The sequence below is a fragment of the Crocuta crocuta genome, unplaced genomic scaffold (assembly GCF_008692635.1).
Source record: "Crocuta crocuta isolate KB4526 unplaced genomic scaffold, BGI_CrCroc_1.0 scaffold110, whole genome shotgun sequence".
In the NCBI taxonomy this organism is placed as follows: Eukaryota; Metazoa; Chordata; class Mammalia; order Carnivora; family Hyaenidae; genus Crocuta; species Crocuta crocuta.
The window spans coordinates 2,531,329-2,547,040 of NW_027527386.1; the positions used below are offsets into that span (position 1 = coordinate 2,531,329).

Here is a 15,712-nt window from a genome sequence, read left to right on the forward strand (position 1 = left end):
CCGGCCCCCCCTCCCCTTGGCCCCGCCCCTAGGCCACGCCTCCTCTCGATCCCGCCCTCGGGGCCCCGCCCACGCCGGTCCACTTCCCCTCGGAGCCGATTGTTCTTCGTCCCGCCTCCCCAGGCCCCGCCCCACGTGCAGTTCCTGGTTCGCTCTGGCTCCGCCCACAGCTCTAGCCCCCTCCCCCCACCAAGGCGCGAGGACCCACGTGGGGCTACCCCTGGCACTGCCTAAAGGGCGAGCCCCCAACCCCGGGCACGAAAGTCCGGCGGGAGTCCGTCACGCAGACCCCTTTGAGGGCAGTGGAGAGATTACGGGGCGTCGACGTCCCCGCGGGATGGGGCGGCGCGACAGGTTTCCATCTCCCGGCTCAGGCGCGGACGGGGCAGCCAGGCGCGCGCCGCAGGGAAAGAAGGCCCCTGGCGCAGGCCCCGGATATTTGTGTCAGCGCTGCCGCCACCGTCTCAGCTGATGGGTCGGGACACACGCTCGCGCTCGCGGTCGGCTGGTCGCAGGGGCCGCAGGCAACGGAGCCGGAGCCGAAGTCGGAGCAGGAGCCATGGGCGGCGAAACCGCCGGCGCCGGGACGACGAAGTACGGCGCAGGCGGAGGCGGCAGAGCCGGGAGCGCAGGTGGGGTCTCCGCGTGAACCGCGCTGGGGAGCCAGGGACCCACGGATTAGTCCGAGAGGGCTTCCTGGAGAAGGGGACGTCGAGTACGAGTCGCAGCTCATCAGGCAGCGAAGGGAAAGCGAGAGGCGTTCCAGGCAGGGCACCTGGTGGTCGGAGGGAACATACGGAGCGCAGTGGGCGAGGCGAGGCGCCAAGGGGACGAGGAGACTGGGTCGGGGCGGCAAGAGGAGACCGGGTCGTGCAGTTCTGTGTGCCGTGCGGACGGGTTTGGCCGTTACCCAGGCAAGTAGGGAGCCATGGGAGGAGTTTGAGCAAGGTTGTGATGTGGTCGGACTTGGTGGAACTTCCTCCTTGGGTTTTCGCGTGGAGAAGGGACTGAGGAGATTGGCTGGAATGGCAACAGGGAGGAGGAGGGTGGTGCGGTTGTCTAGGCAACAGACGGCGGTGGCTGTCAGAGACCGAGGCAGTGGGAGGCGCAGTGGGGGAAATGGGTAGATTGGAGAGGGATTTCATAAGTAGGGGCGGCGACACTTGCTCTTAGAAGTGGTTGTCAGACCAAAGAACTGTTGATGACAGGTGTCAGGACGAGGTTGACTCCTAGGACCTGGGTCTCAGCTCCTTGCGGCCAGCAGCCCTTTTCTTTTGGAAATGGGACCCCCGTCCAGATTTGGCTGAAGTCTCCTCCAAGCAGCAAGGGACGAGAGCGGTGCCAGGGACCAACTTCCAGACCTAGGTTCCCGGGTGTGACCTGTGACATCAGGCCAGTCCCTGCCCCACTGTGGCCCAAGTTTCCTCAAGATCTCCATGGGGCCTTTCCGAGCACGCCCTGTGTCCCATCCCTTTGGCCCGTTCACCCAGTGGCCAGAGTGACTGTAGTCAGACGCGGCTGATTCCCTTCTACGTTTGAGAAGGTGGTTTTTCTCTTGTGAGTCTCATAAGATTGTTGCAACCCAGGAATCCCAAGAAGTTAAAAGCAGCAGAGCAGAAGTAACGAAGGTGGTTTAAACCAGGGCCTGGCAAACTCTATAGCCTGTGAACCAAGAATAGTTTTTACGTTTTAATTTTTTTTAATGTTTATTTTTGAGAGGGAGAGAGCAGGGGAGGAGCAGAAAGAGACACACACACACAGAATCCGAAGCAGCTCCAGGCTCTGAGCTGTCAGCACAGAGCCCAGAGCCCGACCTGGGGCCCGAACTCACAGACAGTGAGATCGTGACCTGAGCTGCAGTTGGACACTTAACCAGCTGAGCCACTCCAGGCACCCCGGTTTTTACATTTTTAGATGGCAAAGAAAAAGTCAAAAGTAGTATCTCATGACATGTGACAAGCTTATGAGATCTCCAAACACATGCAAGTTTTGGGGTGCAGAAGTGACGGTGTGTTGGGACCCAGCCGTGTCCCTTTTCTCCTGTCTGTCTGGGACTGCTTTTGCAGTCGGGACGGCAGAGTTGTGCCCTAGACCTTTCACTTGCTGTTTCCTGGTTTTTGAATGACCAGAATCAGCCATCCTAGATCTGTAACACGAGTCGACGTGGTTCATGAAAATTTGATCAAATGCGCAGACTCCAGAGAAATTGGTTTCCACCGTGTAGACTTTCTGACTGAGCTTATTAGGGGGAGCATCTAACAAAATAAAGAGATTTGGTTGTCCTCTGCGCAAAGGCCCTGACCGTTAAAGAATCTGTCCCTACGGCTCGCACATCCCCTCCCCTGCTCACAGTGTTTCCCTGGCTCTTCAGTCCCGCCCATCTTGCTCCAGGTCCCTCTTGCACATCTTGAGGGACCAGTGCAAACACCACCCTCTCCCATGAGCTCCCTCGTGTTGCCGTGGACAGATCAGGTCCTCTGGTTCTTACTTGTAGCGCCCCTGTGCCGTCTGGGCGCAGCCGCCTCGCTGCCCTCACTTCCCTCCTCACTCCCCTGTTCACGCTCCTCCCCAGCCACACGAGCCTCCATGCTGCTGCTTGAACACGCCGAGTAAATCCCTGCCCAGGGACTTTGCTCTTGCCGTGCCTCCTGCCCAGATCACTTTCTCCCTGTAGCCTCCTCCCCGACGTCCTCCAGAGCTGCCCCCGCAGAGCTGCATCCCCTACCGCGAAGTCACTCTTCTTTGTGACTCATAGCACTATCTAGGGTCACGCTGCGTGTTTCTCTGTTGATGCGAACCTCCCAAAGGCGGGGGACCGTCGGGGTCACTGCTGTGTCCCCAGAACCTAAAACAGCGCCTGGCGTACGTAGCAGATGCTCAGTGAACATCTGTCAAACGAAAGACTGGCAGTGAGCAGGCCTCTGTGGGTTCCCTCCCCAGGTCAGCCTCGGAGGAACACCGGTGGCAGCGGCCGCGGCGGCAGAGCCAGAGCCCACCGCCCCCGCGGTGGCGCTCCCGCGGCCGCTCCTCCCAGTCTGACTCCGAGGAGGAGTGGCAGGAGCAGCAGCGGTGCCGCCGCCGGCGGACGCGCTCTTGGTCCCCGGGCTCCTCGGCGTGCAGCTTGGCCTCCCCCGACCGCTCGCAGAGCCCGCGGGCGGCGGCGGCGGCCCTGAGCCACCAGCACAGCCTGCAGGAGCGGCTGCGGCTGCGCGAGGAGCGGAAGCAGCAGGAGGAGCTGATGAAGGCCTTCGAGACCCCTGAGGAGAAGCGGGCGCGGCGGCTGGCCAAGAAGGAGGCCAAGGAGCGGAAGAAGCGTGAGAAGATGGGCTGGGGCGAGGAGTACATGGGCTACACCAACACCGACAACCCCTTCGGCGACAACAACCTGCTGGGCACCTTCATCTGGAACAAGGTAGGAGNGGACACCAGTCATCGGTTAGAGCCCAGCCTAAACCCCCGTGACCTCGTCTGAGCCGTCACCCTGCAGGGACCCGGTTTCTGCAGGTCTCCTCCTCGGCTCCGGGGCTGGGAAGCCAATGGGTCTTTTTGGACCCAGTTTAACCCTCACCCAGCACCCATTCGTTGCAGGGGGAGTGAGGGGGCGAGGATCTGGGGGGCGCGAGCAGGGTGCACCGTAAGATGCCGCGGGTCTGCCGCTCACCACGTGCGCTCCAGGCACCGTCTCCCGCCTCTTTCCGCGGCTGCTGTTTTCTCCTTCCTTAGGGTCCCAGCTGGCCCGGCCCCCTCGGCCCCGCAGGCGCGCGCATGTTCTCCTACTCTCGCTCGCTCGCTCTCTCTCTCTCCCTCTCCCTCTCCCCGTGCTGCCTCGCCCTCTCCCCGTGCTGCCTCGCCCTTCCCAGCGCTTCACCAGCAAACACGCTGCATGCACCCGCTGGTGCCGGAGGCCGTGTAGGCCCTGGCGTGCGTCCGCGAGCTGGAGTGACACAGGTCTCTGTGGAGCCAGCGGTCCCATGGGGGCCGTGGAGTAGAGAGCAGAGTGCAGGGCTGGGGGGGAGAGGGCAGCCAGGTGTCCGGGTGCCCTGGCTTAAAATCGGCCGGTCTAGGGCACCTGGGGGGCCCAGCTGGTTGAGCATCTAACTTTGGCTCAGGTCAGTGTCACGGTTTGTGAGTTTAAGCCCCACGTCCGACTCTCTGCTGTCCTCCGTCTCCCTCCCTCTCTGCCTCTCCCCAGCTCGTGAGCATCATTCTTTCTCTCTCTCTCTGTGTCTCTCCTTTTCTCAGATATAAAATAAGCAAACATTAAAAAGTAAAATAAGCTAAGCCGTGGGGCACCTGGGTGGCTCAGCTGGTTGAGTGCCCAAGTCCTGATTTCGATCCAGGTCATGATTTCACAGTCATGACCTCAAGCCTGGAGGAGGGCTCTGCGCTGAGCGTGGAGCTTGCTTGAGATTCTTTCCCTCCCCCGCCAACCCCCTCCCCTACTCGCACTCTCTCATCAAAAAATACAACAAGCCGTTCCAGAAAGGTCTCTTCGCAAAGCAGACACCTGAACACGGGCTGATCTGTAGCGCGTGCCTCCTGCCAGACCGTGAGCCACACAGGGCGAGCGCTGTCCCCAGAGCCTGGCTCACGGCCAGCACTCAGCGAGTGTCAGACCAACGAGCTGGGCGTGGTTTGCACGCGCATGTGCCCAGGCATTTCCCTGAGGGTTCAGAATGTCTCTTGGAGCCTCGCTGAGCGGGGGGATTGCCCGCCCCCCCATGATAAGTGGTGGGGGGTCGGCCCCCGCTCAGCTGCTGAGGCCTCTCCGGACAGACCTGCAGTTTGGGCGGCACCACGTGCTTGTCCCCTGGGCCCCGGGGCCACGGGCGGGCAGAGTGCCCGGCGTGGTTTGCAGCGCGTCCCTGTGCCGACTCCCCTCACTGGGGCGCCCCGAGGTCCCCCGCTCGGGAACGACAGCTGTGACTGGAACTGGGGCTGTCCGGCTCCACGTCTGTGCTCTGGGCTGCCGGTCCACGTGGCCATAGCGGCGAAGAGTCCAGTCACCGCTAACACCTGCGGCAGCCCAGGCTGAGGCTGGGGAGGCCACCGCACCGGTGCAGGGGTGCAGCCCTCGAGCCGGGGGTCGCGCTCGTCCGGAGGTGCGGGCTCGGGCAGTAACTGTGATGTCGAGGCCTCGAGGGGTCTGCAGCCCCTGTGCCCCAAGCGCCCCCAGCAGGGGAGGCACAGGAGGAGATATCTGTCGTGTCGCCTGCTGCCCCGGGAGTCCCTGAGCACGGGGGCCGCGTCAGAGCTGCAGGGGGCTCGGGCACCAGCAAGCTGGCACTCAGCAGGTGCAGGGTGACGGGCACTCGGGAGCCCCCGGGGGTGGGCAGCCACCTCCCCCCTGCACATGTGGAGGCTGCGGTTTCAGCAGAAGCCCGGGGGCCACGGCCGTGGCCTCACTCCCTATCCTGCGGCGCCGCGAGGCCTGGCGGGTCCCCACCTGGGCCTGGTGGAGCTGGCACAGGGGACCCTTAGTGGGCGCGGCCTGGGGAGGCGGGAGGGAGGCGGCTCTGCTCAGTGCCGAGTGCTTGGCCCTTCCAGGCCCTGGAAAAGAAGGGGATCAGCCACCTGGAGGAGAAGGAGCTGAAGGAGCGGAACAAGAGGATCCAGGAAGACAATCGCCTGGAGCTGCAGAAGGTGGGGTGCCCTCGGCGCAGGGAAGGGGGCCTGTGCGCGTGGGGGAGCTGCGCGGGCCGGGGGCCTGTGCAGGGCTGGGGACCTTCCCCTGTGAGGAGCTAGAGGCCCGCGCGCTATGGCTTCAGTGACGGGATGCCCGGACTGACGTACACAGAAGCTTCAGGGGAGGCTGGCTTCAGGCACAGTTGGATCCAGGAGTTCAGGCTGTGTCCCCAGCAGGCTGTCGCCCTCCGCCTGTCGGGTCTGCTGGCTTCTGGGCTTTACTCTCAGAAGCTTCCTTCAGGGGCCCAGCATGGCCCCGGCTGCCACACCTCCAGCAGGAAGAAGCCCCCTGGCCCAGGCCTGTCTGCAGCCTCAGGCTTCCCCGGCCAGTCCATGTCCGGGGCTGGGGCCAGGCCCACCCCTGACGCCAGAGCACCCCGTGGCCCGACACGGTGCTGGGCAGGCCCCAGAGACCCCCAGCCAGCGGGGCCTGCTTCCAGCACGCTGCCCTCCGTGCGCCCCCAGGTGAAGCAGCTGCGGCTGGAGCGGGAGCGGGAGAAGGCCATGCGCGAGCAGGAGCTGGAGATGCTGCAGCGGGAGAAGGAGGCTGAACACTTCAAGACATGGGAGGAGCAGGAAGACAACTTCCACCTATAGGANCCTCCCCCCGCCAAGGCCTTTGCACAGGCCCTTTGCTCTGCTTGGAATCTCTTGCCCTTCAGATTTCCACCCACAGCCTCCTTGGGGAGCCCCTGCCTGCCCCCCGCTGCCCGCTCCCCATCACTCCTCCCTCTGCGCGCTCCCCATCACTCCTCCCTCTGTCCATCACTGCTGTGCACCCCGCCCCCCGTGCCCCCAGGNCGCCTACCAGCTGCGCCTGCCCCGGGGGCTCCCTTGGGTTAGAACCAGTGTCCGTTCCCGACATACGTCCCCACGGGTGTGGCACTGATGCCTCAGACCTTCCACCCTGGGCAGGTCGCCCACGGGGAGGAGGTGGTCCTCTCTGCCCCCGCCCCACTCCCCCCTGCTGCTCCGCAGCTGCCCTGCTTGCTTCCGTCAGGGCCCATGTCTTCCAGCTGCCTGACACCCCCTCTTCCGGGAAGACCTCTTTGTCTGCCACCCACTGCAGGCCAGGCTCTTCCCCTGGCTCCCACACGAGCCCTTCCCCACCCAGCAGGGTTTTCGGGAGGGGTGCATCCTGGGCTCTGACGCCCCCTCCCTGCTCCCGGCAGCTCCAAGATCCGCATCCGGGACGGGAGGGCCAAGCCCATCGATCTGCTGGCCAAATACATCAGCGCCGAGGACGACGACCTGGCTGTGGAGATGCACGAGCCCTACACCTTCCTCAACGGGCTCACCGTGGCCGACATGGAGGACCTGCTGGAGGACATCCAGGTGCCGCCCGGGCCCCTGGGGCGCCCTCCGCCGCTTCGCCGCAAACGCCCGGGCCCCTGGCACGTCCCCCCCCTCACCTGCCCCTGTGCACTTCCGCCCCAGGTGTACATGGAGCTGGAGCAGGGCAAGAACGCTGACTTCTGGCGGGACATGACCACCATCACAGAGGATGAGATCGCCAAGCTCCGCAAGCTGGAGGCCTCGGGCAAGGGCCCAGGTAACCCGGGGCTGGCGCCAGGCTGACCGAAAGCCCCCGCTGTGCTCTTGGGGACACGTATCTGGGAGCGGGGTCGGGGGGCCTCCCAGGACACCTCAGGCTCTCTGCCCGCCTCGGTTTCCCCATCTGAGGTCTCCACGGCTGTCAAGGCCTCTCCAGGAGCCACCAGGGGGCAGCGGCGGGCTGCAGCAGGAGCAGCGGGTCCTGGCCCCGGCTCGCCCTGGGGGCGGCCGTGGGGGGTTCGGAGGCCAGCAGCCCCCCTCCCCCACTTCCTTCAAAGATGGCTTAGCGGCACTTGGCTTCCTGGTAGTGGTGCCACCAGGAGTCTGTTTTGTTTGGGTCTCAGGTTTTGTTGGGTCTCAGCGTGGTGTGTTTGAGGGAGAGCAGGACTGCGCCTGTGTGGGAGGCCCCTAGAACCCCAGCCTGTTGAACCCCATGTTCTTTTCTGAGTCGCTTTCTTTCCCTCTAGAGAGTGTCCAGGGAGGTGATCCCGCGGGGGAGCGGAGCGGGGGGGGGGGGGGGCCTGGGAGAACTGAGCAGCGGCCCTGACCCCACCCCTTCACCGTCAGGAGCTCCCCCAGTTGTGACAGCCACAGATGTGGGGACAGCACAGCCCCGGCTGAGACCCCTGTCCTAGAAGCTAATGACCAACCGCCCCCCCCTTCCCCCTCCACCCCCAGGGGCCTCGTGTGCGGGTCACCAGGCTCCATTGTCACCCTGTGTCGCTGTGGTGTTGGCTGCCAGCCCCCACGGTGGCCCTCTTCCCCCCAGGCCCACGTAAATGCCCTTGTTGCTCAGCTGGGGTTGGGGAGGCCATTTCCTCTTAGAAGGAGGTAGGTCCCTCATCATCTCTTTAAGTGCTTCTTTGTTTCTCCTGGTTCTCTGAGCCCTGGGCCGGCACATCCTGTAGTAACTTCCGGAGAAAGAAGGAAATCCTTTGCTCTCGGAAATGCGCGGAGGGACTTCCCTTGGTGACAGGCTATGGGTGTGGAATTCTGGGCCGAAGGGCCCTGACCGGCCCAGGTGTGGCTCTGAGCGCAGTCCAGGCCGATCAGCCGGTCCCTGTGTCGGGTGCACCGGCCACCCCAGGCCTCCAGCTGAACTGGGGAGGCAGCCGGACTCCTCAGAGGGTCCCCACGGGACTCCTTCCCCCCCGTGTGCCCCGTGTCCTCCACCCTGCACTGACTGCCTCCTCACTCCCTCTGTGTTGGAGCCCCTTTGTCACTACCCCACATCCCCCTTTCTCATGCTTTGTCCCCTCGTCGTGTGGGACACGTCCTCAGTAAATTGTGGAGGAAGCCAGGACACTCTTGGGCATCGTGCAGTTCAGGAAACGTTTCCTCGCTCTGCTCTGGCGGGGGCGGGGCGGAGGCAGGGCGTCCCCTGGACACGGAAGACCCCGACCCGCGGCTGCGGAGGATGGAGCACTGCCCATTGGGTGTCTTCTTCCCATGGTTCCCCTGCGCCCGGTCCCCAGCCCCCTTCTGCGGCCACGTCCCTTCCCTCGGGGACAGCAGAGGCTCCTCCGCCCACTGTCCCTCCTCCCCTGTCCTGGCTGGGGTCCCAGCTGGCTCCGGGCATCCCGAGATGAGCTTGTGTTTCTGTTTCTCTTATCGGCGTGATTTCCGAGATCCTTCCCAGAGACCCTTGCGGGCCGGGTGTCGTCTTTCTAAATTAAGTTGGGCTTTTTCTTTTGTCTTCACTAAGAAGACACTACGTTGAGGATGCGCGGCAGGGTGGGTGTCCGCAGCCCCCGGACCATCCCCTGTGGCTTCTCCCCTTGATGCCACCTTCCCTCCCAAGCTGCCGTCACAGACAGTGCGCTAGTGGGCCCGGCGCTCGGTACTGGGCTGTGACGTCTCTCCTTGAGCAGAAACCATTTCACACCCTCCCCTCCCCACGCACCCACCCCCGTCCTCGGACGAGGCACTCCCTCGTCTGTGATGCGTCCTGCACGTGAAGCCCGTGATGTGCTCATGTGCGTAAAGAGGCTGAAAGCAGAGTCCAGGCCACAAAACCCACAAATATCCCCGCTTCTTGCTGACGTGCTGCTGCCTCTCGATTCATAGTTTGAGCTGCACCACCTCCCGCCTGCTTTCTAGACACGCGTGAAGATCTCCGACATAAACTCACACGTCCCTCCTGACGGGGTCTGGTCCAGAGTAATGGAGCCCTTCCCACACCCCCGTCGTCCGTCACACGTCTGCACGCGTCCCGTCAGAGCACGTCCTCACGCTCCGTGTGAGCGCGCAGGGGGCAGCTTTGGTCCCGTGACGTTTCTGTGCCTTCAGACGAGGGCTGCCTGGGGACGGCCAGGTGCCTGGCGGAGGGGCCGAGTGTCCAGGTGCTGACTCCGGGGCCCCACGGTGGCTGCCCAGAGGGACTCTGGCCCTTTGTGAGCCTGTCTGCTCCGCTGGGAGCCAGTCCCCGGTGGTGGAGGTGTCAGAAGCCGGTTCGGGCAGGGAGCGCACGTTGCTTGCACCCCTGCACTCACCACAAGCTTCACACCAAGCTCTCGCAGGCCCGGCGTACTGTGGAGGCAGCAGCCGGAGGCCCAGCAGGGTCCCTGCCCTGGGGAAGCCGCCAGTCAGGCGTGCAGGCCGAGGGGAGCAGCCTGGTGGTCCCGGAAGGCTTTCTGGTCCATGGGACTCTCTCGCTCAGCACTGGTGGGATCTGGGAAGCAGACTGGACAAGGAAGAGCATGTTGCTGGTGGAAAGCAATATTTGTGCAAAGGCCCTGGGGTGGGTTTTGGTGTGTTTGATGAGCAGCAAGGAGGCTCAGGCAGCATCCAGCCCTCCTCTCGGGGGCTTCTCATTCTGAAGCAGGGGGCTTGTCCCTATGCCCCCAACCAGCCCCCAGCCAGTGCCGGATGCAGGACAGAGAGGGGGTGTGCTTGCCTTCCAGGCGGTGTCAGGATTTCCTGCAATGCCTGGGGAGTGAGCTACTCTCCTTACTTGGGAAGACTGAGGTCCAGAGAGGGTGTACCACCTACCCAAGATCACACAGCTGAGACTAACAGGGCAAACTATGAATTCCTGAGAGTCTGGCTGTCAGGAGTTTGATCCCTCCTTGCTCTTCCAGTGTGGGTGGGGGTTGGCAGACCGGGCACGCCAGGCTGGGAAATGTCTGCCCGGCAGCCCCCAGCCCCACTGAGTCAGAACCATCTTGACTGGGGCCTGTGGCCCAGCGCCACCTTGGTGTTGGAAGATCCAGCCAGAGTCAGGGGTGAACCAGAGCCCAGGGAGGAGCCGAGCCAGCCAAGGGGGGGTCAGGACCCCTGCCAGCCCTGCCCATGCGCTGCACCCCCTGCAGGCGAGCGGCGAGAAGGGGTCAACGCCTCGGTCAGCTCCGACGTGCAGTCGGTCTTCAAGGGGAAGACGTACAGCCAGCTGCAGGTCATCTTCCAGGGCATCGAGGGCAAAATCCGGGCCGGGGGCCCCAACCTGGACATGGGCTACTGGGAGAGCCTGCTGCAGCAGCTCCGCGCCCACATGGCACGCGCCAGGTCAGCGGGTGTCCCGGGCGCCACCCCCCGCCCCCCGGGCCAGGGCCCTGGGCAGTGAGCAGGGGTCTGCCAGCATCACACGCCCCAAGGCCACCTGTCCCCCACCCCCCCGTCTTCTGTCCACCCCACGCCTTCCGTGTACAAGTGTCTGCTGCCAACTGCAGAGTTGTCTCTAGGTTTATTCTCCTCCCCACCCAGCGTCCTGTGTCCCGTTCAGCCCAGCTCAGTGGCTCATGAGGCACACAAGTCCCCCGTACAGGCGCCTGTCCTTCCCCTCCATGAAATGGTCCCCCCAGCGGGGTTTGTGACCTTGAGTCCCGTTTTCCTCACTGCCCGACCCTGGACCCAGACACCCGCCCCGCCCTGTCCTCCACAGCCCGGGCCCGGGTGGGGGGCCTGATGCCCCCCAGGCTCCAGGTCCTCCAGCTAACGGGTCACGAGAAGGGGCGTGGGGCAGGGCCCTGGGCGAGGGGGTGACGGCCAGCTGCGTTGCAGGCTCCGCGAGCGGCACCAGGACGTGCTGCGGCAGAAGCTGTACAAGCTGAAGCAGGAGCAGGGCGTGGAGAGCGAGCCGCTGTTTCCCATCCTCAAGCAGGAGCCCCCATCCCCTGGCCACAGGTGTGCCGCCTGCTCCCCCATGCCGCCCCTCGNCCCCGCCCCGGGCAGCCCGCCCAGCCCCCGCGCGTCTCTGTCTCTCCCGCAGCCTGGAGCCTGAGGACCCCGCGCCGACCCCGCCCGGGCCCTCCTCCGAGGGGGGATCGGGGGAGCCGGAGGCCGAGGGGGCAGCCCCGGCGGAGGGCGAGGCGGACGGGGAGGCCGTGCTCATGGAGGAGGACCTGATCCAGCAGAGCCTGGACGACTACGACGCGGGCAAGTACAGCCCCCGGCTGCTCTCGGCGCACGAGCTGCCGCTGGACGCGCACGTGCTGGAGCCGGACGAGGACCTGCAGCGCCTGCAGCTGTCCCGGCAGCAGCTGCAGGTCACAGGTGAGGGCGCGTCTCCTTGGGTGGCCCCAGCCCTGCACACAGGGGCTTGGAAGGGTCCCTCGGGGCCGCAGCCGCACCTGTAACCGGCAGGCACTGCAGCCTCGCCATGGGGGCCCCGCGCCATGGGCACTCACCCGGGGCGGTGGGGAGGGCAGTGTGGGTGACTGGGCCTGGCTGACGCGCCCTGCCCGCCCGCCCGCAGGGGACGCGAGCGAGAGCGCCGAGGACATCTTCTTCCGCCGGGCCAAGGAGGGCATGGGCCAGGACGAGGCGCAGTTCAGCGTGGAGATGCCGCTGGCGGGCAAGGCCTACCTGTGGGCCGACAAGTACCGGCCGCGCAAGCCGCGCTTCTTCAACCGCGTGCACACGGGCTTCGAGTGGAACAAGTACAACCAGACGCACTACGACTTCGACAACCCGCCGCCCAAGATCGTGCAGGGCTACAAGTTCAACATCTTCTACCCCGACCTCATCGATAAGCGCTCCACGCCCGAGTACTTCCTGGAGGCCCGCCCGGACAACAGGGACTTCGCCACGCTGCGCTTCCACGCCGGGCCGCCCTACGAGGACATCGCCTTCAAGATCGTCAACCGCGAGTGGGAGTACTCCCACCGCCACGGCTTCCGCTGCCAGTTCGCCAACGGCATCTTCCAGCTCTGGTTCCACTTCAAGCGCTACCGCTACCGCCGGTGACGGCGGGGTGCCCTCACCCCGGACTGCCGCCCCCCCGTCCCGGGCCCTGGGCCCCGCCTGGCCACGCTCACTCTGCTCACTCTGCCCCGGGGAACCCGCCTGGGAGAGCGCAGGACGGCCCGGGGGCACTGAGGCCCAAGCCCCGCCCCGCGGCGCCCCCCCCCCTTGAGCTGGGGTGCCAGGCTTTGGGGGGGGCCGGGAAACTGAGTGCAGGGCAGCGGCAGGACCCCCCCCCACTCCAGCCCCACGCCCTCTCCCGGGCTGGCCTGTGGTCCGAGGACGTCTCAGAAGGGCTGACCCAGGGGAAACCCGCGCTCTGGTCCCCCAGCGGGTCCGGGAGCCCGGCCTCTGCGCGTGCAGCTGCGGTGCCCCCATCTGGCCTGGGTGCCCCCCGCCCACGGTGGGACAGCTGTGCTCCTGGAGATCGGCTCCCGGCCCCCACGGAGCTGCCCCCCGCGTCCCTGCGGCCCGACAGGTGCGGCGCCTCCGGGTGGCGGGCTGGGGGGGACGGGGGCACCCAGAAACGTTGCTTCCAGTTTNTTTTTTAGGTGTGGGGAAATATCTTATTTTCACTTAATTCGTCCATTCATGGAGTTGCATGTTTTTTTAATAAACGCTTTATTTTAGAATACTTCTAGATTCTCAGAAGCTCTGCAGAGCGGCGGCCCCGCCGTCAGTCCGTCAATCCGTGGAGCCCCGGTGGCGTACATCACAGCAAGGAGGCCTTTTATCTATTTGCTTTCTTACTTCTTTTTTTTTTTAATATTTTTATTTCTAGGAGAGAGAGAGAGAGCGTGAGCAAGGGAGGGTCAGAGAGAGAGGGAGTCACAGACTGAAACAGGCTTCAGGCTCTGAGCTGGCAGTCAGCACAGAGCCCGACGCGGGGCTCGAACCCACGAACCGCGAGATCATGACCTAAGCGAAAGTTGGACGCCTAACCGACTAGGCCACCCAAGCGCCCCTGCTTTCTTATTTCTTAAACGTTTGTTTTATTTATTTTGAGAGCGAGCGGGGGAGGGGCAGAGGGGGAGCCCAGGCAGGCTCTGAGCCGTCGGCGCAGGGCTTGATGGGGCCCAGACTCCAGACGCCCTGAGCTGCAATCAGGAGTTGGAAGCTTAACCGACTGAGCCTCCCGGGCACCCCGAGAAAGACCCTTTAAAAATAGCCATGATCCTGAGAACTAGTCAGCAGTAGCCCCTCAGGAAGCTTCCTGAAGCCCTCAGGCCTTCCTGCCCCTCCCCCTCCACAAGGAGCAGGTGCTGGACGAGTAGCCGTCCTCCAAAGCCCCAAGGGGTGACAGGGACGTCTGGGGACATCAGTGGTCCTTAGGACTGGGGTGGGGTTGGAGGGATGCTGTTCAACAACCACCCTCACGGTGCCCAGAGCGCCCTCATGACAGGCAACCATCCGGCCCGGTGCCCATGGTGCCCTCCCCGGGCCCCGGGCGCTCCCAACCATGTCCTCACACAAGGTCACCGGGCAGCAGGCCTTGTGACGCAGCAGGGAGTGTGTCCCCGAGCCGCAGACCGTGGTCTAGGTCAGTGAGGCCACCAGTCGTGGCATCGCACAGAGCACGTCCATCCCCTTCAGAGGCCTTGACAGATGTCACCAATCAACTGTGTGGTCGGAGCAGCCTCAGAATCCCCTGTGGATCCGAGCAGTTGGTACCCGTGGATCCTGGCTGGCGCCACCGTCCCCGAGCTCAGGACAGGCCCCTGGAGCAGGGCTGAGTGGGCCAGGCCCCGGAGGCTCTGGCGCCAGCTGGCCGCCTGCTCTCAGGATGGGTAAGTGCCGTGGCAGGCGTGTCCGGGCCTCGCCCCGCTCCACGCAGCAGGACTCTGCTCACGAGGAGCACAGCCACGTCTTCAGACCAGAGAGCGGTGCTCGGGGTCAGAACCCGGGTCCAGGTTCCTGCAGCTTGGAGAAGCCCGCCGCCCGTGTCCCAGCCTCAGTTTCTCCATCTGCTCCCCGGGGAGTCCCAGCTCCTCACACCCTCTCTGCAGTCCCGGTGGGGGTCGACCCCGGGGGGAGACGGCTGCATGGGGGGGGAACAAAGTGGCCATGCCCCCCACCCCCAGTCGCCAGGTGCATGCTTGGAGCCAGGCCCCCAGTCCGGGGGGAGAAGGGCCAGGCTCAGACACGCCCCACCCCCCGGAGTCCGGCTGAGGCCGGGGCAGGCCGTGGGTCTGGGGAACCCCAGAAGGAACACGGAAGGCTTCCCGGGAAAGGGTCCTAGGTGCTGGGCGGGGCGGGGCTGCCGGTGAGCCCAGGGCGGGGTCACAGCAGGGTTGACTGCAAACCTCGGACCCGGACCCTCCCCGGGGCCCTGGGGAGCCCCAGCCGACGAGTGAGCCGCACAGGGCCCCTCTTGGGGGTCAGGGAGACCCTTCAGGCAGATAGGAGGCGCCACCCTGGCCCAGGGTCCACCCAGCATGTTAAGCTGCCCCCACCCCCAACCCGGTCCTTTTCCGCCCTTGGCTGTGGAGACTATGAATAGACATTCCCTTCCTGGCCCCACCGGAAACCACAGCCACGGGGGGCAACGTCCTGAGCCTGGCCTCTCTTCCCACTGCTGCTCCCCGCAGGCCTCCCTGGCTGAGCAGGGCGGGGTCAGGGAGGGAGCATGGGAGGTGGGGGAAGCCCATGTTCACGTCCCACCCACATGTGGCCGTAGACACATCATTTCTTCCCTCCGCACCTCAGTTTCCCTGTCTTTTTTTTTTTTTTAAGATTTTTTTCAATGTCATCTCTACACCCAGTGTGGGGCTCGAACTCACAACCCTGAGATCAAGAGTTGCGCGCTCCAGCAACGGAGCCAGCCCGGCGCCCCGGATTCCCCGTCTTCACAAGGAGCATCTTCCCCGCTGCCTTGAGGAGCTGCCACGAGGCCCGGACGAAATGCGAGTTAAGTGCCCTCCTCCGACGCCTGCTGTGGCCGTTTCCCAGAAGGGACGCTGCCCTTGTTATCTCGGGCCAGAGGAAGTGGGGAGAGGACAGCCTCCCTGAGTCCCCGCCACCTCTAGCCCCGCTCCGCACCCTTTCCGTCACATCTGCTTGCCTTGCAGTTCCCAGCAGCCTCGAGCTGTCATCTCTGAAGTTTTAAACAGGGAGTGTCTGCCCCCACCGTGTCTCTCAGACCCGGGGAACTCCTATTCATCCCACAGAGCCCCAGAGCCCGCACCTCCCCGCCTCAGAACGCCTGCCTGGCTCACCTCTGGGCTCCGCTAAGCCCTGCCTGACCACAGAAGGCTGTGTGTGTGTCCAGCTCCATCTTTCTCCAGCCGGGGAT

At 64.7% G+C, this 15,712-nt stretch overlaps 1 protein-coding gene across 1 annotated transcript; it reads left to right on the forward strand.

The window, feature by feature from the left end:
- Positions 1–460: 460 nt before the first annotated feature.
- Positions 461–12,962, forward strand: CACTIN (cactin, spliceosome C complex subunit). The gene is given in 10 exon segments (XM_077747725.1): positions 461–632; positions 2,941–3,412; positions 5,548–5,643; positions 6,151–6,312; positions 6,865–7,020; positions 7,123–7,237; positions 10,551–10,743; positions 11,239–11,361; positions 11,447–11,730; positions 11,933–12,962. Coding segments are annotated over 10 exon segments (2,253 nt in total). The 5' UTR covers positions 461–471; the 3' UTR covers positions 12,424–12,962.
- Positions 12,963–15,712: the final 2,750 nt, after the last annotated feature.